This window comes from Mesoplodon densirostris, chromosome 5 (genome assembly GCF_025265405.1).
Source record: "Mesoplodon densirostris isolate mMesDen1 chromosome 5, mMesDen1 primary haplotype, whole genome shotgun sequence".
NCBI lineage: Eukaryota > Metazoa > Chordata > Mammalia > Artiodactyla > Ziphiidae > Mesoplodon > Mesoplodon densirostris.
In genome coordinates, this window is record NC_082665.1 from 537,878 (window position 1) to 565,170 (window position 27,293).

The following is a 27,293-nucleotide window of genomic DNA, read 5'->3' on the forward strand; positions in this document are numbered from 1 at the left end:
TGAGATTATACACTTGGTAGTGTATAATCCTTTCAGTATATTGCTTAAGTTTGGCTTGCTAGTATTTTGTTATGGATTTTTACTTCACCGTCCACAAGGGATATTGGTCACTAGTTTTCTTGTGGTGTTTTTGTCTGGCTTTGGTATCAGATCGGGGGAGTGCTGGCCTCCTAGAGGTGTTAGGAAGTGTTCCTTGTGCCTTGGTTTTTTCGAAGAGTTTGAGAAGGGTTGGTGTTAGTTCTTCTCTAAGTGTTTGGTAGAATTTGCCAGTGAAGCCCTCTCATCCTGGATTTTTCTTTGCTGGAAGATGTTTTAAAATACTGAGTCAATCTCTTAACTAGTTATAGGTTTATTCAGATTTTCTTTTTTTCCTGAGTCAGTTTTGACAGGGTGTGTGTTCCTAACCATGGGCTTGATTTTTATGCTGGAAGGCAAATAGGTATTTTTTCCCTTGCTAGTATTAGAAGTCTAGTAATACGGTTTGTGTGGCTTTTATTATTTATTTAGAGCAATGTCCACTTTGCTCTGTCTAGTGTTTCCAATGCTGCTATGGAGGAGCTGTTAACAGCTGCAACCATGGGCATTCTGAGGCACATTGCAACTGAAGAAGTGACTAAGGAAAGGGAGCGAAAAGAGGAAGAGAGGCGGCGGGCTGAAGAAGAGAGGTGAGGGTGTCTCATCCCTGCAGTGCACGTGGGGGGTGGCGGGTGTGGACAAGGGGAGAGCCTGCCCTGGCCTAGGATGCTCTCGCTTTTGCCCACGGCACTCGTACCAGACCCACGGCTCGCCCTGCGCCTTCATACACTGTGGCCCAGGGAGCCGGCAGGTCCCACCTTGTAAGCAGCAGCCCCTCCGCAGCCAGAGGGGGTGGGGGGGGTGGTCAGGGAACTGGAGTGGGCCTGGCTGTGTGGCCTGTCTGGTGGAACCAGAGGTGTCAGGCAGCACAACTCAAATCCCCACTCGCAAGGTCACAGAGTGAGACGACTGTTATTTCTTGTGCTCTTTTTCCTTTTCCCTTAGGTTGAAACGAGAGAGAGAACTGGTGTTAACTCAGCTGAGCCAGGACCTAGCTGCAGAGCTGACAGAGCTCGTGGTGACAGAACGTGTGAGGGAAACCTGCTCCCAGGAGTTGAAGTAAGTGAAGCGCTGGTGCCTGCAATGTGAGGCGGCTGGGCGGGTGGGAGGAGGGTTAGAGGCACCGTGGCCAGGCTGGTCCAGTTCACGCTAGCCGGCTTTCATTTTGACAAGGAGCATATCTTCTGGTTAGCCAAACACTAACAGGCTGTCCCTGTTCTTGTGTGCGTTGCTTCCAAGGAGGCCCTCGCTTTCACTCTCATCCTCCTTGTTGACCCTGCCCTGGGCGTGGGGATGTGTCTGTTAGCAAAAGAATTCGCTGGTGGTCTTCCCCACACCAGGTTACTCACCGTTAGCTTTTCTCCAGTAGAAGATCCTTTCCTTTGTTTCGTATGTTAAAAGATTCCTTTGAGCTATTTCACTTAAGAACTTTATAAATTTCAGTGCCAAGCTTCAGGGAAGAAAGAGGTTCAGTTGTGCTGGGAAATCTGTCCTTGCGTTTAAGTTCCCCCGAGATAGGCCTGCAGCCCCTGGTGCAGATGGGGAATATAGCCAGGAGGCAGAGTATGTTGTTTAATTAATATTTCTTTCCATTTCTATTAATTGGGAGTTTATTTCACTGTTTACTATAAGCAAGAGACCTCACAAGTGATGGGTGTTTGTCTGTTCTTAATCCCAGGAAGGGGTATTAAGAGATAAGTAAAACCTAGGACTCACTGACGTGCAGGGAAACTGCTGTTCTCTGCAGTTCCAGAAGACTTGGACTACAGCTCGGCCCAGGGCTGTCTCCATCGCCACAGAGGACAGCTATCGGAAATGGGTCTTGCCTGTCTGGGCTTCTTTGACTTAATGGCTAAATGTATTTGATAAAGGCCTCTGTGATCCCTTGGTTGACAGGATTTTATTGTAAAAAGTCTCTTTCAGATTCTGGTTTATCTGAGGGCCACTGTCACATGACCTTAGGCTGTCAGCCCCTGTAGCCAGCTGTCATATACTTGAGACATTTCTAATTGCAAACATCAGATGTTGTTGATGAGAAGATATTTCAGTTGTCTCAATGGTCATTTAAAAATTAAATTTCTAACTATAAGATACAGAGTTATCTCTTGACTATTTATAGGGGCCCTGTTGGATCTATCATCTTGTACCCTGTACCACTTTAGTTCTTTTTTCTCTACATTTCCAGATGTCTGTGCATTATATAAAATAAAATCTTCAAGCTTTTCTTGCAGCAAAGCTATCATTACATTTCAGTATTAAGGCCGTGGCCTCGTGCTTTTAAGGCAGGCCCTCAGGGTGGGGCCTTGGGTGCAGTGTCTCCCTTGCTGATTGCCCTTTTCCCTAGGAGTGCAGTGGAGACACAGCAGAGGCTCCGCGTGGCCCGCTGCTGTGAGGACGTCTGTGCCCACCTGGTGGACTTGTTTCTTGGGGAGGAAATTTTCCAGACTGCAAAAGAGACCCTCCAGGAAGTTCAGTGCTTCTGCAAGTATCTCCAGCGGTGAGTCCCATGTCCTTACAGATAAAATCAATGCATACAGGGAGAGTCTTTTACAAAGATTATGCTTTCAGAAACAGCTGATAATACGCACATGTAACATGTTCCTTCCTAAAGGGTATAAACTAAGTAAAGAATTAGATTGGGGTGGGGGGACCGCTCTATATTTCGACAGATATTTATAGGTAGCCTTCTGCTGTTTACCCAGTGTGCTAGACACAGGGAGAGGGCCACGAACAAGCCAAATGATAGCTGTATGCACCCACATGGATGAATTTCTGAAACATAATTTATAGTGAAAAAAGCAATTCTTAGGGAAATGTGTGCAACATACAAACTGTATATTCAAACTAAATGGATTGTTTTGGATTTGTATATAGTAGTACAACCCTAAAGAAGGAAAATAACAAACATAAACCCGGCATAGTGGTTACCTTTGGGAATGAGAGGGTGTGTGACTGAGCAGGGCCCGTGGGCATCAGGTGCTGGTCTTGGCCACCCATTCTCAACTGCATGGAAGGATGTGGGTGTTTGATTTATCATTAATCTTTAAAATGGGTGTACATGTGTTACGTATGTTATATGATGATTCATTTCATGATAACATTTAAAGAAAGTAATAGTGTACTTGACAGTTGCAGCCGTGTAAAAGGGGATTCAGTGAGAAATGAGTCTCCATCCCACGAGAACCTCTGACCTTTGTATGGTGGTCGGCACAGGGGGGAGCACATTCCCTACTCTGTGCCAGACTTCTCTCGACTCTCGGTGACACAGGAGACCTGACTGCAGCAGCACGGTGGCCTCTCCCCAGTGCCGTCAGTGCACTGAGGTGGCGTTGCCAGAGCACATGGTAGATGACCTGCCTCGCCCCACTGGTAGACTTTCACACGGCTTTCTCTCTCTGGCTGTGACAAAGAGTGCTGCAGCGGCATCCTTGTACAGACATCTCACACAGGTGCACACACGTCTGGAGAGAGAATCCTGTCGGTGGTGTCTGCTGGGTCAAAGGGTATATGGATCTGTGTCTGTATCCAGATTGGCAAGTTGGCCTCCAGAGATTGTTCACTCTTTATTTTTAATTAATTAATTTATTTGGTTGCACCAGGTCTTAGTTGTGGCATGCGGGCTCCTTAGTTGCGGCTCGCAGGCTCCTTAGTTGCGGCTCACTGGCTCCTTAGTTGCGGCATGGGCAAACTCTTAGTCGTGGCATGCATGTGGAATCTAGTTCCCAGACCAGGGATCGAACCTAGCCCCCTGCATTGGGAGTGCAGAGTCTTACCCACTGCGCCACCAAGGAAGCCCAGCATTCACTCAAGTTCAGTAGGTCCGTTGCCCACCACTCATTCGTTATCATGCATCCCCCATACCTTGAGTTTCAGTTCTGATCCATTTCTCAGTCTAAGATCTGTTGCTGAAAAAGACCTAAACATACTGGCAGAAAATGTTTCCCGTGTTAATGCTGGAGATGTTTTTGCCTTGTCCCCATGGCAAAAACATCCAGTGATGATACTTTGGTCTCTCCTCTAGGTGGAGGGAAGGTGTCGCAGCCCGGAAGAAACTGAGGCGCCAGATGCGGGCCTTCCCTGCGGCACCCTGCTGTATGGACATGAACGACCGGCTGAGGGCACTGGCGCCCAGCGCAGAGTGCCCCATTGCAGAGGAGAACCTGGCCAAGGGCCTCTTGGATCTGGGCCACGCGGGGAGAGTGGGCATCTCCTGCACCAGGTCAGCAGCCCGGGGCCTCCTAAGCGCCTCCTGCCCCAACTGGCTTTATCGAGAGTGTGGATTAACACGTCCGTTTGCAGGGAAGATGGGTGGAGTCAGAGGAGGTGAAGACAGACGCAGGATTGCATTTTTGGAGTGAGAGTTGCTCTACCTGCTGTGATTTCACTTGCCTTTTCCCCTTAAAACACTCCTGGTCCTGCCAATCGAATTTTCCCTGGAATTACCTGTTTTCTCCTTGCCTTCCTAGCTTAAGGACACATCATGTCCATTCTCAGTGGTGGAGCCAGAGGTCCGTGTTGGCCTCACCCCCACCACCACCCCGACCCCTCTGCTACCCTGGGTCTGCGGTGGCAGCATTTTAGCGACTCCCCCCCTGCCGTCAGGTCTCTTACGGGCTCCCTCCCCGTGTCCCCTCGCATGGCTCTCCCTGCCACTCCTCCTGGCCACCCCGCATGTGCCCGGCTCCCTGCCCAGGTCCTGGCTTCAGCTGCCCAATCCTGGCCATGCAGGGCTCAGCCTCTCTCTTCAGAGCAGGCCGCTGTGGCCTCTGGAAAGGAGCCTCCCAGTGGGGGCCTAGGAAGACGCCACAGAGGCGCCGTGGCAGCCCACCCTGCTGGGGTCTCGAGGCACGTCTTGTCCTCGCCTGGGCTGTCGCCAGCTCTATGCCTCTAACGAACTCGGTGTAGCGGCCCGCGTCTCGGGTCCTGTGCCTGTGTCTGCAGGCAGGGCGGGGACGGTGCTGGTCTGTCTCTGATGTGCTGTGTGTGTCGGCCTTCGGCCTCGGCCCGGCTGCCTCCGGGAGTCCTGGCTGACACCTGTGTCAGGGCGGCCCTCTCTGTCCCCTCCCCCGCCCTCCAGCACAGCCCCCGTCCCCTCTTCTTCCCCTCTGCTTCCTCCCCGGTAACCTTTTCCATCCTGCACGCTGACAGCATGCTTCGTGCATCTCCAGCCTGGGCCTCTTCCCCGTGTCCCCAGTTCAACATCGGAACCTAGTCTTCACCTGGCCTGCTGCACGCGGTGCCTCCTCGGGCTCACAGGATGCCAGCCTGTCCTCCCTGGGCTGGGTCACACCTGGACTCAGACCCACCGTCCTGCGGCTCTACCCTCACCACCTCCACTGCCAACCCCTCTCACGTAGCCACCTGTCCATCTGCTGGCTTCCGCCCTTGACCCCTGCACCCTGGTGTCCTCATCACCACATCAGAGTCAGGTCGCCTCACATCCCTGTCGACGTCCCTGGGCTGCTCTCTGAGTCCCTTCATAGTGGCCCCCCCCCCCCGCCGCTCTCCCTGTGCTCGTCCTGTGCACGTGCCAGGCCCACTCCTGACTGGGTCTGGCCTGTCCCCCAGAACTCACGTGCTGGCGCCCCTGTTCCCTTCAGTCTTTGCTCCCACATCACCTCTGACCACCCTGTGTAAGTCCACAGCACGCCCACCGCGCCTGTCGCGCCACCCACTAACAGAGGCCTTTCTCTCCCTACCAGAGCGTGTGTTCTAGCGGGGCAGGAGTTTTGTCTGTTGACTGCTGATCTGCCACGACTGGCACACAGTAGATAATTGTTTGATATTTATGGAACGAACAAGTCCTCTGACTAAACTGTGTCTCTATCGGAAAAGGTTTCTTGGTCTCCTAAGTATTCCCCACTGGGAGACACTCACTCCCCAATTGCTTTGCACTCCGAACATCACTAAGCGCTTATCAGGTTCCTCCGTGGGTGCGGAATGGGCCTCACGTAGGCTCCGTGTGGTTCTCCCTTCGCAGGTTAAGGTGGCTCAGAAGCAAGGTGGCGCACCAGATGAAAGTTCAGCACTTCTACCAGCAGCTGCTGAGGTTGGTCCGCGCCCGCCCGCCGCGTACGCTGCTCCTGCCGGGGGCTCGCGTGGTGGCTCACCTGTGGTGCTTTGTCCCTTCCAGTGACGCGGCATGGGCACCCCTGGACCTGCCAGCCCTCGTGGCTGAGCACCTCCCGGGGCGGCAGGAGCGCGTGTTTTGGAAGCTGGTGCTGGTGTTGCCTGATGGAGAAGAGCAGTCCCCAGGGAGTCCTGGCAGGTCAGAGAGGTTTCCCCCTGGGGGGCCGGATGCCGAGCAGGCGGCCGGGAGGCGGAGTGGCTTCTCCAGAGCGTCTGGCAGCTGAGTGTTGCGCCCGGGGGTGGCCAGGCGGCAGCCCAGTGTGCCCCTCTCCTCCTGGGGGCCCTGACGCCTGCTTTCATTTTGATGCTTAGCTTTGCAGGCTGTTTTGTTTGTTATTTGAAGTTGACGCTTTAGATTATTCACATTTTTATTTTGTATCGTTGGCAACGGTCTTTGTCCAAAAACATTTCAGACTTGATTGTGACTTAAAGCTATGCTGAGGTATACTGATTAGAGCCTGCTTCATTTTAGACTCTTGGGGAGGACAGTTTACTTTGTTTGCTATAGTTCCATTTTTTCCTTAGGTAAAAAATTTCTGGCATTTTTAAAAAGAAATCGAAAAAGTTGACATGGCATTGTTTCTTGTAAACAAGTTGCTTCCAGAAACTATACTTTTTTTTTTTGCGGTACGTGGGCCTCTCACTGTCGTGGCCTCTCCCGTCGCGGAGCACAGGCTCTGGACGCGCAGGCTCAGCGGCCATGGCTCACGGGCCCAGCCGCTCCACGGCACGTGGGATCCTCCTGGACCGGGACACGAACCCGTGTCCCCTGCATCGGCAGGCGGACTCTCAACCACTGCGCCACCAGGGAAGCCCTACTTTTCTTTTTTAGATGTAATTCACGTATCATGAATTTCTCCCATTTAAAGTGTACGTTTCACTGGTTTCAGTATATTCATTCACAGAGTTGTATAACCATCACAACTATCTAATTGCAGAACATTTTTTCACCTAAAAAGAAATCCATGCCCATTAGCAGTCCATCCTTCCTTACCTGCAGCCCCTGGCAACTACTAATCTGTTTTCTGTCTCTATTCATTTGCCTATTCTGGACATCTCATACAAATAGAACCCGAAAACACGTAGTCTTCTATATGACTGGCATCTTTCACTTAGCATAATGTTTTCTAGGTTCATTCATGTTGTAGCATATATTAGTCCTTCATTTGTTGGCCAAATGATATCTGATTTCATGAATATATCACACTTTATTTCTCTGTTCATCAGTTGATGGGCATTTGTGGTGTTTCCACATTTTGATTATTATGATAACCCTTCTGTGAACATTGACATGTAAGTGTTTGTGTGGACATATGTCTGCAGTTCTTTTGGTTATATACCTAGGAGTGGAATTGCTGGGTTGTATGGTAAACTCTAAGGACCTTTTCTGTTGCTCAAAATCTTTTCTTTGTGCTTCAAAATCATAAATCACATTAGAATGAGTGTCCTCTCAAATATATAACCCCGTAGAGTTCCTAACTCCATTTAAAAAATCACAGCCTGTTTATTAGTCCAGATCAACTTTATAGTAAGATTTGGTGTTTGTGGATTTACATCTGTGTAACATTTCTCTTTGTAGTTCAAATTTAGGATTAGACTCTCCTTCAAGTGTTATTTTCTTTTATTCACAGAATTCTGGCAAATTGGTTAAAAGTCAAGTTCACAGGAGATGATGGCTCAGTGGATGACACATGCCGTGATGTTGGTGGGATTCAGACACTCACTCTCTTTAACACTTTCAGCAGCAAAGGGAATCAGACAGTTTCTGTCAGTGTGTGCATCAAGGTGAGTGACCATCACTTAGTGTATTTACATCTGAGACTTTCTCATTTGCACTCACTCCCAGACATGATTGGAGTCATATAACTTCCCTGAAGTGGCCCTGAAACAATGTGGGAGGCTCAGAAGCAAGTGTCGTATCTGTTCCTCCTTGCGTCTTGACGACATTCCATGCACACCCCCTTGGTGTGAGAGACCAGGCTAGATTCTCAGGAGTGCAGTGAGTCTTAACTGTCTTGGGTCACAGACCTCTCTTTGAGAACTTGGTGAAAACCCAGAACAATCCTGAAAAGTACATACGTTCACCTATAATTCAGAAGCCCTGAGTTCCACGGACCTCTGGTAACTAACCCAAGAGGGATGAGACAGAGCATTACAAACAAATGCAGTGGTTGTTGCATCTTATATGGTCTGTCAGCTGCTGAAATCTTTGTTAAATAGCTTCCTGATACATCAGGTCTTACCAAAAGACGAATGGTTTTTAATCCTATGGGGTTTTCACATAGGTTCAGTAGTGGGCATTTCAGGTTACTTGTTTTTGTTTCACATTAAAGTTGTCCTCAGTTTTTGATTATAAGTTCTAATTTTCTTTCCTTTCGTTTCCTTTCCCTTCCTGCCTTCCTTCCTCTCCCTTTCTCTCCCTCTCTCTCTCTTTCTTCCTCTCTCTCTCTCGGCTGCGTTGGGTCTTCATTGCTGCATGTGGGCTTTTCTCTGGTTGCGGCGAGCGGGGTCTACTCTTCGTTGCAGTGCACGGGCTTCTCATTGGCAGTGGCTTCTCTTGTTACGGAGCATGGGCTCGAGGTGTGCGGACTTCAGTAGTTGTGGCACGCGGGCTCAGTAGTTGTGGCTCACAGGCTTAGTTGCTGCACAGCATGTGGGATCTTCCCAGACCAGGGATCGAACCCATGTCCCATGCGTTGGCAGGCAGATTCTTAACCACTGCGCCACCAGGGAAGCCCCTAACTTTTGTTCTTTACAGGTGTTTGTGCAACACTGAGCTTAATTGGTTCCCTGAGAGATTCTTGTTTAATGAGAACCTGTTTCCTCATTAGATTCAGACCTGCATAAATGAACTTCAACTTTTATTGTGTGTGTTCAGAAGTAAAACCAGATGTATATTTTATTTACTTAGAAAATAGCAGTACATGGCAGGAAGTGTGGGCTTCAGTGCTGAGCAGACCTGGTGTCGGTAGCTGCTGCTGCGGCCAGCTGCCCAACCTGGGCCTGGTGCCTCCCATAGTGTGGCGATCAGGACCAGCGGCACGCTCAGGGCAGGACCCAGTGAAAGCGGCCCTCCCCACCGTGTCCTGACCCGAAGGCTCCACGCCTGACCTCTCCTCTTCCTGACAGTCACCTTCATGGCACACCCGGACATCTGCATGTGGCACTCCAGTGCATGTTCCTCCTGTCCTTGGAACGGCTTCAAACTGTAGTTTGATTATAGGATTTTTGTTTGTTCCTTCCCATTTTAATACTATTTATTGTATTTCTTAAAACGTGAAAGTAATACATATATAAAACTTTAAAAACATAAGGAAATACAGAGGAAGTATAAAGATTATAAGAGCCATCTAAGCTCTCACCATTCAGAGGTAACAGAAACATCTTGGGGCATGTTCTTCCCTTTTTCGTATGATGACAAAGTCAGACTTCACCTACTGGACAATTAGTTTGTTCTTGCGTTTATTCTTAAAATTGTAAGTCAAAATAACACTTGCATGTAGTTAAAAACTCAGAGAGCACCACGACTTACGAGGAGAAGTCACAGCCCCTGCCCCTTCTTCTGGCTCCTTTCCCCAAGGCTTGACTTCTGTCCTGTTGCCGTATCATGTCCTTACACTGCCATTTCTCTGATTTATCCACTTTAGATGTTCTCTGCCGACTTTGCATTAAAATATGTGTATTAGTTATCTATTTCTACATAGCAGGTTACCTCCAAATGTGGCAGCTTTGGGAATTTCCTGGCGGTCCAGTGGTTAGGATTCTGCGTTTCCACTGCAGGGTGCCTGGGTTCGATCCCTGGTTCGGGAACTAAGACCCCGCGTGCTGTGCAGCAAGGCCAAAAAAACCAAAAACCAAAAAACATCCAAATGTGGCATCTTTAAATAACAAACGTTCGTTACTCACAGTTTCTGTGGGGCAGAAGTCCAGGTGTGGCTTAGATGGGCCCTCTGGCTCAGGATTCCTCACCAGGTGTAAGTCAAGATGTGGGCCAGGGCTCTGGTCTCCTCGGAAAGCTCACGCTCGTGGTTGTTGGCAGGGTTCACTTCCCTGCAGGCCACGCCACGCCACGTGGGCTTCTATGAGGCAGCTCACAGCAGGGCATCAGCTGGCTCCCATCAGCTGAGCAAGCTGGCATAATCTCTCTGTAGCCTAGTCTTAGAGGTGGCATCCCATTACGTTTGTCTGATACTGTTAGAAGTGTGTCACTGAGCCCAGCTCACACTCAGGGCAGGTGACGGTGCACGGACATCAGCACGAGGAGGTGGCATCGTGGGGGCCATCCTGGGGCTGCACACCCCACTATGGGAGGCGTCAACTCTTAATACCACAGTTCCTCTCAGCCTCCCCATCTTCCAGGTGGCTACATCGTTACTTTACATTATCTCAGCAAGTGGGGTCATGTGGGTACGTGTGTTGTGTGTGTGCGCGTGTGCTGTGTGATGGCTATTTGCCCCAGAACCGGCAAGTGTTTTGTGACGACATTTGTTTATTTTTTTGCAACTAGTAGTTGTCTCATTATCTTACTTAAGTAGTTTTATCTTCATCTTTCATTAATATTACCCAAATGTGCCGGCACATGGGCTGTACATGTCTTAGTAGAGTTTTCTAAGTGTTCGATCACTTCACCTTATCCCTCCCTCTGAGAAGGGGTCATCCTCCTGCTCCCCTTGAGGCGGATAACGTGCTCCAGGGTGTGGCTTCCGCTGGGCCCTCCAGACCAAGAGCTCAGTCCTGCTCTTCCACCCCTAACCCTGACCCTCGTGTCAGGGTCCTCGTGGCCGGGCGCCGCCTGCGGGTCAGTGCTCTTACTCATGATGCGGTTTTGCCAGGGAGGGAGGAGCTAAAACAAATAGCCTGGGGCCACACAGCTGCTCCGTGGTGCCCCTGTGCACAGGAACCCTTGAGGGCGAACTGAGTTATACATACAGAGCGCACAGTCTGACACATCGAGCGCTTACTCGGTGCTGCCGTTGGCAGCAGCAGCAGCAGCAAGATGTTTTCTTGGTTTAGTCTCTTGTTTGATGGAGCACGTTTTCCACTTTCTTCCAAAGGAAGAATGCGTGGGAGGAGAATTTGGGGCATTCTTGCCTGTCTGAAAATGTATTTGCTCTCACATTTGCTTCATAGTTTAGCTAGGTTTGTAGAATTATGGGCTGAAAGTTATTTTCCTTCTAGTTTGCTCCACTGTCACCTGCCGTCCAGCATTGCTGTTGAGATGTCTGAAACTGTTCTGTTCCTTTCTCTGTGGCCCACTCTGTTTCTCTTTGGAAGCCTGCACTCTGTCCCTGGGGCTCTGGTGCTGACTTCCTTCCCTCATCATTTGAGCTTGGTGGGTCCTTGTGGGCTGGAGACTGACATTTTTGCATCTTGATGACATCTGCTTTCCTTCTCATTTATTCTCTTCTCTCTTGAACTCTGTATTAGACTGTTTGACCTCATCAGTTGAGCCTCTTGAGCCTCTTCATCCTTTCTATCCCATTTTCTCTCTTGTTTTTTAATACTGTTTTCTGGGAGATTTCCTTGACTGTATTCCAAATGTTCTATTGAGTTTTTAATAATATATATATATTATTGATTGCCTTTTTCTTGTCCTTATTTGACTTTTTCGTATCATCTTATGACTGTTTCCAGAGGCATCCTCAGAGGAAATTAGGATTTTTGCATAAGTTTTCTTATGTGCCATGCGGTATCTGTTTCCTTTGGGTTTCTTTCTTTCTTTTTTTTTTTAAATTTTTTAAAATTTTTGGCTGCGTTGGGTCTTTTATGCTGCACACAGGCTTTCTCTGTTTGCAGCGAGCGGGGGCTACTCTTCATTGCAGTGTGCAGGCTTCTCATTGCGGTGGCTTCTCTTGTTGCGGAGCACAGGCTCTAGGTGCGTGGGCTTCAGTAGTTATGGCACGTGGGCTCAGTAGTTGTGGCTCACAGGCTCTAGAGCACAGGCTCAGTAGTTGTGGTGCATGGGCTTAGTTGCTCCACAGCATGTGGGATCTTTCTGGACCGGCGATCCGACCCGTGTCCACTGCATTGGCAGGCGGATTCTTAACCACCAGGGAAGTCCCGGCTTACTCGTTTTTTACAAGCCTGTTTGAGGTAACTGTTGAGATTAAATTGCTCCAACCCAAGTCTAACCAGAGGCTGAATGACCTGTGACTGATTTTCACACGAATCCTCGGCCTCACGGAGGGAGGCTGACCTGGCGTGAGGCGAGCATTTGGCTCGGCTCACTCTGCAGCTCACTGTTGATTTGTCCCCTGGTGCGTCCATCCATCTTGATGGTCTGGGTGCTGTTCCAGGTGGCCCACGGTGCACTCAGCGACTGTGCCCTCGATGCTGTGGAGACACAGAAGGAGCTCCTGGGAGCCAGTGGGGTCATGCTGCTGCTTCCCCCCAAAGTGAAGAGCGAGGACGTGGCGGAGGAGGACGTGTACTGGCTGTCGGCGTTGCTGCAGATCAAGCAGCTCCTGCAGGCCAAGCCCTTCCAGCCTGCGCTTCCGCTGGTGGTTCTTGTGTCCAGCCCGGGAGGGGACGCCGTGGAGAAGGAAGTGGAAGCTGGTGTGTGAAGGCAGTTCCATTTATGAGCTGGAATGTTTAATAAGTGGGTAGAGCCGGGGGTATGAGAAAGTGCTGGCAGTGTGGTGTCCGGGGTCCTGTGACAGCAGCTGCTGCAGTGACTGGGGGCAGGGTTGGGCGGGGTCAGAGCAGTGAGATGCCTTTGCTCGCCTGCACACCTCTACCAGGAGACAGGTGACCTACGTCTGTTTGTCTTAAAGGTCTGATGCTACAGGATTTGGTTTCAGCTAAGCTGATTTCAGATTATACCGTTATTGAGATCCCTGATTCCATTAGTGATTTACAAGGCACGACTAAGGTAAGGTTTCATCATTTTTAAAGGTCCAACAAAATATTTCAGTTTTTTCCCTTTCACTCTATCTTTAATTTAGTGTATATTACTGCATGCATCTTTAATTTTACGTTTTGACAGGAAATTTTCTAAAAATATAAGCAGAAATCAAAATAAAAGATAAAATTTGCCCACAGTCCTGCTATCGGCAATAAATTAAATTGTTCGTGTAAATTTTCTTAGAGGTTTTGTTGTTATGGATTTAAAACATGACAGTTCATGTCTTGTATCTGATAGTCAGATGTATAATTATTTTTGTAAGTGGTTGTCCTTGGAATATGAAGAAATAATGTTATCAGAAGTTTCCTTAAAAAAAGGAAGTCTGTGCTGACAATTAAATTTAGGGAAAGAAGTGCCAGGAATTAAAATAAAAGTAATAAATACAGGAAGAAAGATAACTACAGGATGTGAAAGCATCCAGGCATGTAGTGAAGCTGTTAGTCCTTCTAAGAACGGGAAGACGTGGCTTCCTTTTCTGTGTGAGGTGAAGAGGATGTGCAGGGCTGGTTTCCCTTGGGCCTCCAGCCCTTCCGGGGCGATCCTTCAGGCCACGCTCCTCGGGGGCGAGGGGCACGGGAGCCCTTCTCGGGGTCCCTGTTGTGTGGGTCTCCAGGGCCCTGGGAGACCAAACTCAACTGCCCTGAGAGCTTCTGCTCCCCTTCCTGGTGTGGTTGAGAGGCTGCTGCTCCGGTGGCACCTGCTGTGGCAGCTGGGGGGGGGGGCGCCTTCAGGAGTCTCTTCCTGAAAAACAGCGGAATTGTTGAACCAGATCTCTCCCCACTGTCTTTGCTTCTCAGGTTACGCAGGCTGTGCAGTGGCTGGTCTCCCACTGCCCCTGTGCCCTTGACCTTTGTTGCCAGACCCTCATTCAGTACGTGGAAGACGGGGTTAGCCGGGAGTTTAGCAGCCGGTTTTTCCACGACAGAAGAGAGCGGAGGCTGGGCGGCCTGGCCCCACAGGAGCCAGGTGCCGTCATCGAACTGTTCAACAGCGTGCTGAGCTTCCTGGCCTCCGTGGTGTCCTCCGAGCAGCTCTGCAACCTGTCCTGGCCTGTCCCGGAGTTTGCCGAGGCAGGGGGCAGCCGGCTGCTTCCTCACCTTCACTGGAACACCCCGGAGCACCTGGCCTGGCTGAGGCAGGCTGTCCTTGGCTTCCAGCTCCCACAGATGGACCTTCCGCCCCCGGGAGGTGCGTGCTCGTGCCGAGGGGTACTGGCTGGGAAGCATGTGGTGCGGCCGAGTTCCCCGTCTCCTTCTTGCTGTAGAGACACCCTGGCAGGTGTTGGGCGCCGGCGTGAGGTGGTCCTCCTCCACTGGGCACCCCGGCCCCACGCCGCACCCGTCCGCACTCGCCTTTGGATTCAGGAGTCAGGACGAGCTGGGGTTCTGTGGAGTGAGCCCTGTTGGCCCTTCCCCACCATCTGAGTGGTCTGTGGCCGTCTGTTCAGTCCCGGGAGGAAGGTGTCAGGAAGAGTGCTGCACCCAAGGCCTGGGATTCCTCAGTTAACAGCAGGTCCCATCCTGCCTGTGCCATGGCATTTGGGAGCAAAAGGCGTGGGGACTGTGCAGTCCTGTCCCCACGCTGCTGGCTCTGCTGGGGCCACGGCACTCAGTGCCGCTTTAACACCAGTGTTGCTTCTTTGTCAAAGAAGCGCCTGTGGCTCCGGCTGTGCCCGAGTGAGGCTTTCGGGCTGTTCTCACGCAGACTTTATGGGTCCCTGTGCTGTGAGGAGGCTGCCCCTTCCCTTGCTGATGATGTCAGGAGGGAACAAGGCTGCTTGTGCTCACGTGGCGCAGCACGTGGCCTTAGCAGGGCCGTTCTTTTGTAGACCATGTGGAACAGAGGCCTCAGGCATCATTCTGAATTTTGAGGTGCAGTCTCCCGTACGTCTAACAGACATTTGCTACTGAAGGAACCCAATGGGAAACAAACTGCACTGCGCAAATCCTCTGCCGTGAGCTAGGTCGGGGCTCCCCAAGAGAAGCCCGTGCCTCTGGGACCAGACCTCCCTGAGTGCTTGGTCAAATACGGATTCCTGCATGCATCTGCAGGCCTGTGCAGTCAAAGCCTCTAGGATGGACCCTTTGTTGTGAATTCTGACCCGGGTGGCTGCATCCCTTACCTGGACATGGGGAGGGAGATGTTCTTTCTTTAACAGCTGTGGTTCTGTTGTATTCAGAGTTGAAGGCAGACTTCTCAGCTACAGAGTTGCCTTTTCCTAGGAAACTACAGAGTGAAGAACATGGCATGTCGATTTGCACCAAGCCCTGTGACTCATGCGGTGCTTTCTCTCCAGCTCCCTGGCTCCCTGTGTGCTCCATGGTTATCCAGTACGCCTCTCAGATCCCCAGCTCTCTCCAGACGCAGCCTGTCCTGCGGTCCCAGGTGGAGAGCCTGCTCCGCAGCACGCACCGCAGGTGGAAGAGTGGGAGCCCCTCCCCAGGCCGGGGGTCGCAGCCCTCAGTTGCCGAGATCCCGTGGGATGACATCATCGCCTTGTGCATCAACCACAGGCTGAGGGACTGGACACCCCCCAGGCTTCCCGTCACACCAGGTAGTTAGTGCTTGGTGCCGTGGGCCGGCTCCTCAGGAGACTTTCCTGGTCCAGTTTCAGCAAAGGAAGATGTTTACTTGACGGTTGTTCCCTTCCTGCGGGTCCCCACCCTTCCTCTCCTTAGGGTTACCTCTCCAAGCCAGTGACCTCCAGGTGACTTACAAACATTGGGAAGAGCTGAGAAGGTTCCAGGAGAGCCTGCACTCATCTCCCTGAAATGGGCCCCCAAGGCTGGCTTTAGAGAGACTTCTCTGAGTAGTCACACTGGCCATGCAGGTCTGGACGTGAGCCTCTCTGGACCTTGAGTGACCCATGGACACTTGGAGCATATTTAGCTCAAGCATGGGAGTCACATAATTGTGCACCTTTAATCGGAAGGGCTAGTCCTTAAGTCAGTGAATTTAAGCAGACATCAAGTGGTCACCTGTCGCTCTTTTGATGTTCTTTTCTCTTCTTATTTTTGTATCGTTTTCTCAGAGGCACTGACTAAAGATGGTCAGATATGTGTGTATTTTTTAAAAAACCATTTGAAAAACTACGACGTTCCTTTGTCGTGGGAACAAGCCAGAATGCAGACGCAGAAGGAGCTACAGTTGAGTCAGAGCCGGTGAGATCTGTGTTCAGTGTGCGTTTCTGTCATCCCTCAAGCAAGAGAGTGAACTGTATTCTCTAACAGAGTATACAGCAGCAATTCACATCCTGTACATGAAATCCAGCCCATTGTGGGGAGATTCCGACAGATACTGGAGGAACAGATCATTCCCATGTAGTAGAAACTGTTATAGAGCAGAGGGAAACAAGCATCTCATTTCATTTATTGGACAAACCTGACCCTGAAGTCGTAACATAACCAGGAGAGTGCAGACAAAAGAAAGCTGTTGTCTGATCTCACTTACAAACCTGGTTCAAAAATACTAAGTAGAATGTTAGCACATGCAGTTTTGCAGTACATAAAAAACTCACAAGCTCGCTTTATACTGTGCTATACAATATCAACGGTAGAAATCTATTTGTGTAATTAGCTGCCATAACAGAAAAATAAGCGACCATTTCACTAGGTGTTGAAAAGTTTTCCTTAAAATTTATACCCATTCCTTCTCCCTCTCTCCAAGAAAAAAATTTATACCCATTCCTGATAAAATTTCTTATGAAACTTGGGTAAAAAAGTTATTTAGCTTGATAGGGCTATCTACCATAAAACTACTAAAAAACCCCCCATGTTTCTTGGTAAAACATCAGAAACACTGAAGTTAGAACCAGCCTTGAGCTGCCCTGACATCACTGCTGTTCACTGTTGTCCCGGAGACCCTGCCCAGTTTAGGGCATAAATATCAAGAGAGGAGGACCAATTATTTCCAGACAGTAAAATTGTCAGTTCAGGATCATCGACAGTCACACCCTTAGAACTGTTCAGCATTCAGCAAGGTGACCAGACAGATCAACCTACAACGTACAGAAATTCTCATTCACAGCAGCAACAAATCTAGAACATATGGACACAAACTGACCAGGAGAGGTGCTAAACCCCTGTGAAGGGGATTCTCAGAGCCCTGAAGGTGCAAAGAAAACCTTGAATAAATGAGGGGCAGGCTAGGCTTTGCTGACTGGAGGACGCAATGCTGTAAAGATGTCAGTTCTCAAACTATAAAGTCAGGGCATTTCTAATCAAAAGCCCAAAAGGATGTTTCCGCCTGGTCTTGACAAGACCGCCTGGTTAATTAACCGCCTGGTTAACTCTAGAATTCATCAGGATGAGGAAATGTGTAGCAATTGCTGAGAAAATTTTGAATAAGAATAACAAGGAAGGTCTGCTCAGCCTGATCTCAAAACATATAATAAAGTTACAGTAGACAAATGGATCAGAATAGAAAGTGCAAGAACAGAAACATGTGATAAAAGTACCACGCCAGATGAGGGAAGTCAGTGCAGAGAGGACAGACTTTGGCCTCTATTTAGAAAAAGCATTAGACCCTTGTCTCCCGCTGCTGTAAACACTACTTCCGGGGGAATTTCCTGGCGGGCCAGTGGTTAGGACTTGGCGCTTTCACTGCCCAGGGCCCGGGTTCAATCCCTGGTCGGAAAACTAGGATCCCGCAGGCCTCGCATCACAACAACAACAACAACAAAAAAAATCCAGATGGATTTAGGAGCTACATGAAAAATAAGAACCTTGCCAGTATTAGGGAAAAACAGAGACTGCTGATGACCCTGGAAGGGGAAGCAGAACTCATCGAGTAGAGAAGCTTTGGGAGCCCTGCTGTCCAGGAGAGGGGAAGCTGCTGCAAGGCAGAGGCTGCCCTTCCTCTGTGCCTGAGCCTGACCCCAGAGCACCCCACTCTGCCTGATGCCAGAGGAACCCTTTCTCCCTCTCTTTCCTGACCGTAAGCATTTCAAAACGTGTACTTACAGTTTGGGGATAAGGTCTTTTCACCCTTCTGCAAAGAAGCTTCCCACTCCGTTACTTCACGGGTGCCGCAAAAGGAAGAGAGGTGTGGAGCGCGGCCGAGAGGGGCGGATTCCCGGCACCGAGGACCTGATGCACAGAGCCTCTCCCCAGGAGCTCCTGGCCCAGTGTCTGACCAGCAGCCTGCTGCTGGAGAAAGAGGAGAGCAAGAGGTGAAGCCCATTTCCGGGGTTCGTTTTGTCCTTTAGGCCGCTTCAGCCGGGTTAGCAAGGACCCCAGGGACAAGGCTGTTGAAAAAAGAAGGCAGGTCAGCTCTTAGAGGACAGAGTCGGTGCCCTCGATGGGGTGCCTTCGACTGTTTTATTATTTGAAATGAGTTTCGTTGATTATCACTGAAAGTCCCGAGTCTCCTAGTGGGGAGTGAGTGTAGCTGGCTAACTAAGCCTCTGTGGCACGTGGCTGGCATGCGCTCTGCCCGTCTGGCCGGCCTGGGCATTGGGGCATTCCCACGCTGCGGCTGTGCAGGAGCTGGATGGAGCAGGGCTTCCTCTGCCTCTCCCACCACCCGCGTTCATGGTTTTACTGAGGAAGAAGAGACGGCAAGAAGGGGGCTTCCACTGTCGTCCTCGTGCCTCCCCTGCCCCGTCCTCTCCGGCAGCCTCCGTGTCCAGCCTGTAGGCAAGGGCAGCCCCTCCCCTTGGCTGCACTCGTCTCCCACCCACTCAAGGACACTAGTCCAGTGAGAGTCCTTCACTCGCCCGTCAGCACACAAACGTGAAAACAGGCTGCCACTCCTCCCTGTCTTGGCCCCATTTCCCTCTCTAGTCACCACCGCCATGTTTCTGCTCCCTTAACAGTGAACTCCCCCCCAAACAGTGTGATTCTCACTTCTGCAGCCCTCTTTCCCAGTCTTCTGCAGCCCATCCCTGCCCCAGGGTGTCTGCTGTGGTCAGGGTACTGCAGCCTGCACACGGCTGACCTGACCATGAACCCCAGGCCCCAGCAGCCCCACATGTTCCCTCCCTACTCCTGCCGACCTGCCCAGGCTCACTCTCCAGACCTTCTCTCTGTGTTATCTGCACCTACTCCCCAGTGATTTCATCCAGTTTAATGGATTTTTTAAGTAGCGTCAATATTCTGACAACTCCAAATTATATCTCAAACCTTGAGATTTGAACTCCAGATTGGAATACTGTAGTTCTTCCTTGACTTCTTCATTAGACATCTATTGGATGCCTGATAGCCATCTCAAAGCTAACATCCCAAATCCAGTTGCCGATTTCTCCCAGCCGGCCCCTCCTGCAGTGGTCTTCTCAGTCGATGGCGGCGCCATCCTTCCAGCTCCCCGGGCCAGATGCCTCGGAATCATCCCTCTGCCTCCAGTCCACCCACAAATCCTACTGGCTCTGTTCAAAATATGTTCAGAATTGGACCATTTTTGCAGTGGTCTGTAGTCTAGTCTCAGCAGACCTGGTGCGAGCCTTTCAAGTGTGAGGCAGAGGTCATGTTTCTCCTTTGCTCACAACCTTCCAGTGGCTTCCTCTTCACCAAATCAAAGGCAGAACCCTCACAAGGGGGCAAGGCCCTGTGCGATCCACCTCTCATTTCCTTTCTGACCTCTGCTCCTTGCTGCATCATGCTAGGCAGTGCACAGGCAGGCGTTGGTGTTAGCCGTTCCTTTTGCCTGGGACTCGCAGCCACCCTCTAACATCCCCTTGGCCCACCTTGTGCTCACTTCTGGCCTCTGCTCACATCTACTCAGTGAGGCCCTCCGTACCCATCTCACCAGTCCTCCCTGTCTCCATGTCTCTGCCTTGTCTTCCTCGTCTTCAGATGTCTCCTTTGTCTGTCTCACCTCACTAGAGTGTCAGCTGCCTCCAGCTGGGCCTTGTCTGTTCTGTCTCAGTGCTGTGTCCCCGGTACCCAGAATGATGCCTAGCATTTGGTGGAGGCTTGATAAATATGTGTTGGGAGAGTGAATGAATGTGTCATGATTTCTAAAAGTAGATTTTCCTAGGTCTGTATCATTTAAGCAGTTTGGATCAGATTATTTTTCTTTAAAAAGCAAGTATATGGAGAGGACAGCTCTGGAGTATGTTAGGTGTCAGTGCGATGTTATTTTGGGTTAATTTTAGACTAAAGCAGCAATCCATACATTTTCGATAATCCAAAGAGATACAAATTAATTATAGACACATAATAGCAAAATAAGCCAGAGAAGCTAAACCAAGTGAGAGAAGTACAAGTACTGTTAAAAACCAGTTGTTTTGGATAAATGCCACCTTTTTCATTAAATATAAATCAGGTTTATAAGTTAAAGAGAAGATACTAAATTTTTTTAAACAGTGCTTTTCTGCTTCTTAGTTGATGTCATAACTTAGTTCCACCCTTAGTAAAAAGCAAAGCTTTAAAAAATTTAAAGCATATATAGGAGAAAAGTGAGAGAGAGTTAAATTTTTGCTTCCTAATGCTCACATGTTTCAGGTTTGAAGATCAACTTCAGTGGTGGTTGTCAGAGGACTCGGGAGCATTCACAGATTCAACTTCCCTTCCACTCTACCTTCCTCAGACTCTGGTGTCTCTGCCTCAGACTATCAAACCTGTGATGAAAACATCTACAACTACTAGCCTTCAGGTGAGAAGAGAGTATATTTGGCATGTATATTAGACTTAACAACTGAGAGAATGACTGGGAAAAAAGTAATGTCTCGAGTCATCGTATGATGTCATGATGACCAATAAATTATTAGCTTAAATTAGATCTTTTCTTAAACTTAATCTGTCAGTATTATAGTGGCCCGACTAATTCTGAGTTTCTGCTTATGAAATGAATGAAGAATGGAATTGAAACATGCTTAAGAACTGAACAAAACCCATAACCATGTTATGCTGACATGCAGTAAAGTTCTGAGGAGGATAACAAAGGTGACAAACAGTGGTTCGGTTTATGGAGCACATGCTGTCCAAGCTTTGGCATCACCCGGACCTCCCTTCTGGTATGAATTTTCCGTGAGGAAAATTAATGAATGAGGAGGGTATGCTCACAGAAGTCAAGGGCCTCACCCAAGAGTGTTCAGCTGGTCAGTGGCAAAGCTGCATTTTAAAGCCAGACCCAGCTGGCTCCGAAGCTGAAGATCTTTCTACCTCACCCTTCTTCCTTCAGTGATAAAAGACACAAAAGCAGAGTTTATATGTATAATGCTGGACAGGCAAAATGTATGTTCCTGGATTGGCTTTTAGGAAGCCCTTCAATTGCGGAGAAAAACAAATTAAGATGACATACTATTTCCAATTATTAGTTTGACAGATACCTTAAAAATATTTGTACCCTTTAACAATTCTGCCCTAAAGAAATGACTGACAAAAGTTAATATATTTTTGTTCACTGTAGCATTAATTATAGTACATGAAAGTGGAAACTAAACATCCAAAGATGAGTGTCTGGTTCAGCAATTACAATACATATGATGGCGTAGTTTGTAGCTCTTGACAACGATATCTTACAAAAACGACTAGAAGTTGTTCATGGTAGAATCGGAAGTGGAGGGACTTCCCTGGTGGTCCAGTGGTTAAGACTGCGCTTCCAATGCAAGGGGTGTGGGTTTGATCCCTGGTCGGGGAACTAAGATCTCACATGCCCTGTGGCACGGCCAGAAAAGGAAATTAAAAAATATAAATAAAGAATCAGAAGAGGAAACATTCCATGGCAGATGATGCCAGCTGTATGTGTATGTGCTGGAAGGGGCTGGAAGGATGTGTGATAGATGCCAAGAGAGGGGTTTGTTGAGCCTAGCAGGCCCCAGAAGAGGTTCCTAACATGAGTCAGGTCTAGTGCCTTTAAAGAAAATATATCTTGGCTTGTGGATATCCCAAAACTATTTTTAGTTTCTTTTTTTGTTCAAATAGAATGACAGGACAGGGGAGCAACTGCAGATGTCAGAGGCAACAGGCCCATCTCTGGCCGAACGGCTAAAGCACCTAGAAAGGCTGATCCGGAGTTCAAGGGAAGAGGACGTTGCCTCTGAGCTCCATCTCTCTGCACTACTGGACATGGTGGACATTTAAGCTGCTGGACCTGAGACAGGGTCTAGAAGATGTTCTTTTACTCAAAATCATGTTATTCTCAGATGCTTGATGCATGTTGGAATGTGATTATTAATCATCCAAATAAACCACTGGAATATCTAATGAGGTCTTCGTCAGTTTTCAGAATGAAAGGCTGTTTTCTTCCGTGTAATGTCTTTGATACTCTTACTGACTGTTGTCCACCAACACGTACTCTTACGTTGCAGGGTGTAACGGTGGTCATTCATTGTCTTAGCAACAGTTGCAGTCCCTGATGTGCCAGAATCAGTAGTGCAGGGATGCATAAGGTGCAGGGACCCTGCCCACCAGGCCTGCCCAGCTCACACCTCAGAGAGCCGACGGATGTACTGAGCCAACTGTAATATGTACATAGCTCGCTGAGGCATGGGGTATGTGCCTGGATTGGAAGCAGGGGGAGACAAGGGGATTGGGCGGAGGACAGAGCAGAATTCTTGGAGAGGAGTGCAGGGGTACACCCGAGAGGATGTGATGAAAGCCTGGAGGTGCCAGTTTGGTAGGACTGCCAAGTGAGGGGATAGGCCAGACCGCCGAGACCCTTGCTGCTTTACTGTGAGTGCTATGGGAGTCAGCTGTTGGAGGATGTTAGGCAGAGAAGTGATCTGGTCACATTTTGTTTCAAAAACTGCATATGGGGAACAACAGCAAGACAAGCAATGGATCTCGAAAGGAGGATGCTGCAGCTGTCCAGGTGAAAGAAGAAGGGTATAATCCTGAGTCTGCTAGCAGTTGGTGTGGAGAGAAGGGATACATTTGAGCCATATCCAGAAAGAGGTATTAATAGACTTGATGCTGAGTATGACCATCAGTCTTAAATTGGCACTCAGCATCTCCCTACTGTATCCCACATCCCCTAGACTCCCTGAGAAAATGATTTCCTATCTTCTTATTCTCTTCAAATCTACAACATTCCTAGATGACGACCTGCTGCTTATTTCACGGAGAAAAAAGAAGCACTAGGAACAGAACTTGCTCATCCTGCCACCACCAAATCTACCAGCCAAACCCTGCATCTGCCAGAACAAACACTAATCAACTCTTAGGGATTTCTTCAGTGATTAACTTCATGTTTATCAGTAAAGACTCAAGTAATGCTATTTCTTAATCTCGATTTTAGACATCTGTTGATTTCCTACAATAGAAAATGAGTTAGCTCTCTTATACTATCCTCTCTGCAACGTGTATCACCCACACATGCTACATTTCCTCTCCTGCTAGTCTCCCAAAACGATTTAAGATGTTAGCTGAAATCTACATTCAGAGTTCAGTATGACTATATTAACACCGTTTGCGGTCGAGCCCTGTATTGGTTTATGATTACATTTCCTTTAGGTACAACTTGCAGTTGTACCTGGAGTCAACTGTCTTGCTTTTTCACTTGCTTGGTTTTCTGTGTTGCTAGCACTGCTTCACCCAAACCTCTCCTCGCTAAGTGTAAAGCTCCTCCCAACACTCAGGTGCCTCAGGTAACATGCTAGCTCCATTTTCTTTTGGAAATGAACTGCTGGGAAACCCCCCCGTCTTTGTGCCACCTTGGACGTTTCCTGGATTCTGAGTCATATATCTTCCTCTTCTGTGGTCTGCTTTCTCATTTTGATGGAGCTCATCTTTTAGAGCCTTCCGAGCTTGCATATCTAAAAGGTCTTTATTTCTACCCTTATATTAGATTCATCGTTTGAATGGAAGTGGAATTTTACATTGGAAATTATTCCTCTGTGTTTTTGTTTTTTGTTACTGGGAGGTTTTTTTTAAGATCATCTTTATCCCTGGTGGTCTCAAATTTCTCAACAACATGCTTGACGTATTGGTTTGCCTCCCCTATTCCCTGCCGAATTTATTGTGCTCGGCACGTTGTAGTGCTTTTTTCCAGTAGTTTTTGCTATGTAACAAACTACCCCAACCATAGCTTAAATTTGGAAAGATAGGCTGGGCAGCTTTAAGGATAGGCTGGGCAGCTTTCTCTTGGGATCTCTCATGCAGTTGCAGTCAGGTATTGAATGCAGGTATTGGGACTGGTTATCTGAAGTCTTGACTGTGGCTGGATGTCTGAGACAGCTCACTTACATAGCGGGCAGGTGATGTTGCACTGTTGGCTAGGGGCTCAGCTGGGGCTTTCGACCTGAGTAGCTATATGTGACCTCATTATGTGGCTTGGCTTCCTCACAGCAAGGTGGCCTCAGATAGGACTTCTCACATGGCATCTCAGGGCTCCAAGCGCAAGTGCCCCAGTGAGCGAAATGCAAGCCCAGCTTTGGAATCTGTGCAGGATCACTTCCAGTGCATTGTATTGGTTACAAGCATCTGGTTATAGATTCAAGGGACGGGACATAGGTCCTATTTCTCAGTGGGGATGAGTGGTAAGACCACATTGTAAGAGAGCATGTGAGATGGGAGATTTTGCAGCATCTTTAGAAAATATTCTCCCATGCTTTTTCAATCCAGAAAACTTTTCCCAATTCTGGGAATTGTTGGAAATTATTTAATACATTTTTCTCCTCCACTGTTTCCCTTTGGAACTCCTAATATTCAGATGTTTGACCACCTGTTTGTTTTTTTGTTTTTTTTTTTTTTGCAGTACGCGGGCCTCTCACTGTTGTGGCCTCTCCCATTGCGGAGCACAGGCTCCAGAAGTGCAGGCTCAGCGGCCATGGCTCACGGGCCCAGCCGCTCCGTGGCATGTGGGATCTTCCCGGACCGGGGCACGAACCCATGTCCCCTGCATCGGCAGGCGGACTCCCAACCACTGCACCACCAGGGAAGCCCTGACCACCTGTATTGATGCTCCAATTTTCTTTTCAATTTTTGTATATCTTTATCTTTCTATCCTACTATTCTAAAATTTCTCTATCTCCCTGTTCTAGTGATTTTAAAACTGCTACCGTATTGTGTATCACTATATTGTACACCTGTAACATATAATATTGCACACCAACTATACTTCAAAAGAAAAGTTTAAAAAATTTTAAACTGCTGCCATATTTTTAATTTCTGAGAGTCTTTTTCTTAATGTTTCTTATTAGAGATGACTCCTGTTAATTCATTCACTTATTCCGTATATACTTTTGGAACGTTTACTATATGCCAGGCATTATTCCAGGTGCTGGGGATATAGCAACAAATGAAACAAATTTCAGCCCTCACAGAGCTTATATTTTAGTGGGGAGATAGACAATAAACAAGATAATTATGCAAAACATTTGGTATGCTAACTGGTGATAAGCACAGAAAACAATAAGGGAGGGAAAGAGTATGTCAGGATGTTGCACTCATGAAACAAGAACCATCTATCTCTGTGAGGACATGTTTTTGTCAAAGTCCTCTTCTACGACTTTCAATCATCTCCATTCTCAAAATTTCCTTTTTCGGGACTGCCCTGGTGGTGCAGTGGTTAAGAATCTGCCTGCCAATGCAGGGGACACGGGTTCGATCCCTGGTCCAGGAAGATCCCACATGCCTCGGAGCAACAAAGCCCATGTGCCACAACTACTGAGCCCACATGCTGCAACTACTGAAGCCCGCGCGCCTAGAGCCCGTGCTGTGCAACAAGAGAAGCCACCGCCATGAGAAGCCCCTGCACCACAACGAAGAGTAGCCCCCGCTCGCCGCAACTAGAGAAAGCCCGCGCGCAGCAATGAAGACCCAACGCAGCCAAAAAAAAAAAAAAAAAATTTCCTTTTTCGTTGCCTTTCGTGGTAGAGGTTTTCCTCAAATGTTTGGCTCGTGTTGATGATCAGGCTCTGAGGAGTTTGCTGGAAGCTTTGTGCCAACAGATACAGCCTGCCAGCTGATAGGCTTCTCTGCCTTTCCGCTGGGTCCCAGCTGCCAATGTTCGGAGGTCTTTTGGGGGAGGGCCATTTGCTCCAGAGAAATCCTCCTATTGCCCGGAGCTGTACGGCTGAGCGGGAGAAGTGGAACTGCCACAACAGTGGAGACTTTCACTCAACACCCTGCTTTCAGTGGCCCTCAGCTATGCCTTGTGCCTGAGTTCACGCCTGCTCTGACTCCACTGCTGCAGGCTTCTGTCCAGGTAGGGGAAGGGGTCTGTTGTCAGACTGTTTCCTGTTCAAACTTGACACCAGTTCTAACTTCTGTACCTTCCTGGGGCTCATGGGCAAGAATGGTCTTTTTCCTCAATGGCTTCACCCCGACAATGGGTTGCAGCTTCCTCTGGCTTGCTAAGGCAGTGAGTACTCCTCCTTACATTCCTGGCATCTCCAATTCTGTTGACCTCCCTCGTTTACTGGTGCTTCCTCTCCCATTCTTTCACTACTATGCATTTTTATCTCTTTTATTGCTTTATGTAAGTAGGGTTTAGGTGGGAAATGGAAGTCAATGCCTGTGCTCAGTCTGACATGTTTAATTGGAAATCCACCCACACCCTTTTTTTTTTTTTTTTTTTTTTTTTGCAGTACGCGGGCCTCTCACTGTTGTGGCCTCTCCCGTTGCGGTGCACAGGCTCCGGACGCACAGGCTCAGCGGCCATGGCTCACGGGCCCAGCTGCTCCGCGGCATGTGGGATCCTCCCAGACCAGGGCACGAACCCGTGTCCCCTGCATCGGCAGGCGGACTCTCAACCATTGTGCCACCAGGGAAGCCCCCCACCCACCCTTTTTAACTACTACTGGGCTTTTCTTCTCACACCTCCTGAGATTGCTCTTGTCAGTCACCAGTAAATTGTTTTGCCACATCTAGTTGCCAATTCTCAGACCTCATTTTACAATCCCTTTAAAGTCTGCACACAGATCACCATGCCTTCACCTGGCTTCCCTGACTCCACATTCCCCTAGTTTTTCTCCTCTCTCTGGCCACTCCTCCTCCTCTAGGTTGGAAATGGTTGGTGCCCTAGGACTGATCCTGGAAATTCTTCTCTTTGGAACACTCACGCCCTAGCTGATTTCATCCAATCTTATGTTTTCAAACATCACCCGAAAACAGGCAACTCCCAAGTTCCTCTCTCTAGTTTTGTCTTCTCTCCCGAATACCAGCCTGTCTACTCAGCCTATCCACTTGAATGTCTAATGGGCATCTCTGTCTTAACATGTCCCTAATCTAAGTTGAATGTTTTCCCCAAACCTTCTTCTCTACTTTAGAAATGACACTATCATATGCCCAGTTGTCCATGC

The 27,293-nt window shown here is 48.8% G+C and overlaps 1 protein-coding gene across 2 annotated transcripts in view; it reads left to right on the top strand.

The window, feature by feature from the left end:
- MCM3AP (minichromosome maintenance complex component 3 associated protein) overlaps window positions 1-22,254 on the top strand; it is a 41,665-nt gene extending 19,411 nt beyond the window's left edge. For both annotated transcript variants that reach the window (XM_060100315.1, XM_060100314.1), the window contains exons 15-29: window positions 534-665; window positions 1,021-1,134; window positions 2,420-2,572; window positions 4,097-4,294; window positions 6,056-6,124; window positions 6,209-6,343; window positions 7,836-7,989; window positions 12,501-12,759; window positions 12,978-13,075; window positions 13,906-14,296; window positions 15,405-15,662; window positions 16,140-16,269; window positions 18,072-18,278; window positions 20,551-20,701; window positions 21,973-22,254. In XM_060100315.1, coding sequence (XP_059956298.1) covers window positions 534-665; window positions 1,021-1,134; window positions 2,420-2,572; window positions 4,097-4,294; window positions 6,056-6,124; window positions 6,209-6,343; window positions 7,836-7,989; window positions 12,501-12,759; window positions 12,978-13,075; window positions 13,906-14,296; window positions 15,405-15,662; window positions 16,140-16,269; window positions 18,072-18,278; window positions 20,551-20,701; window positions 21,973-22,131 — 2,608 coding nt within the window. In that variant the 3' untranslated portion in view covers window positions 22,132-22,254. The remainder of the gene's footprint in view (window positions 1-533; window positions 666-1,020; window positions 1,135-2,419; window positions 2,573-4,096; window positions 4,295-6,055; window positions 6,125-6,208; window positions 6,344-7,835; window positions 7,990-12,500; window positions 12,760-12,977; window positions 13,076-13,905; window positions 14,297-15,404; window positions 15,663-16,139; window positions 16,270-18,071; window positions 18,279-20,550; window positions 20,702-21,972) is intronic.
- The last annotated feature ends 5,039 nt before the right edge of the window (window positions 22,255-27,293 follow it).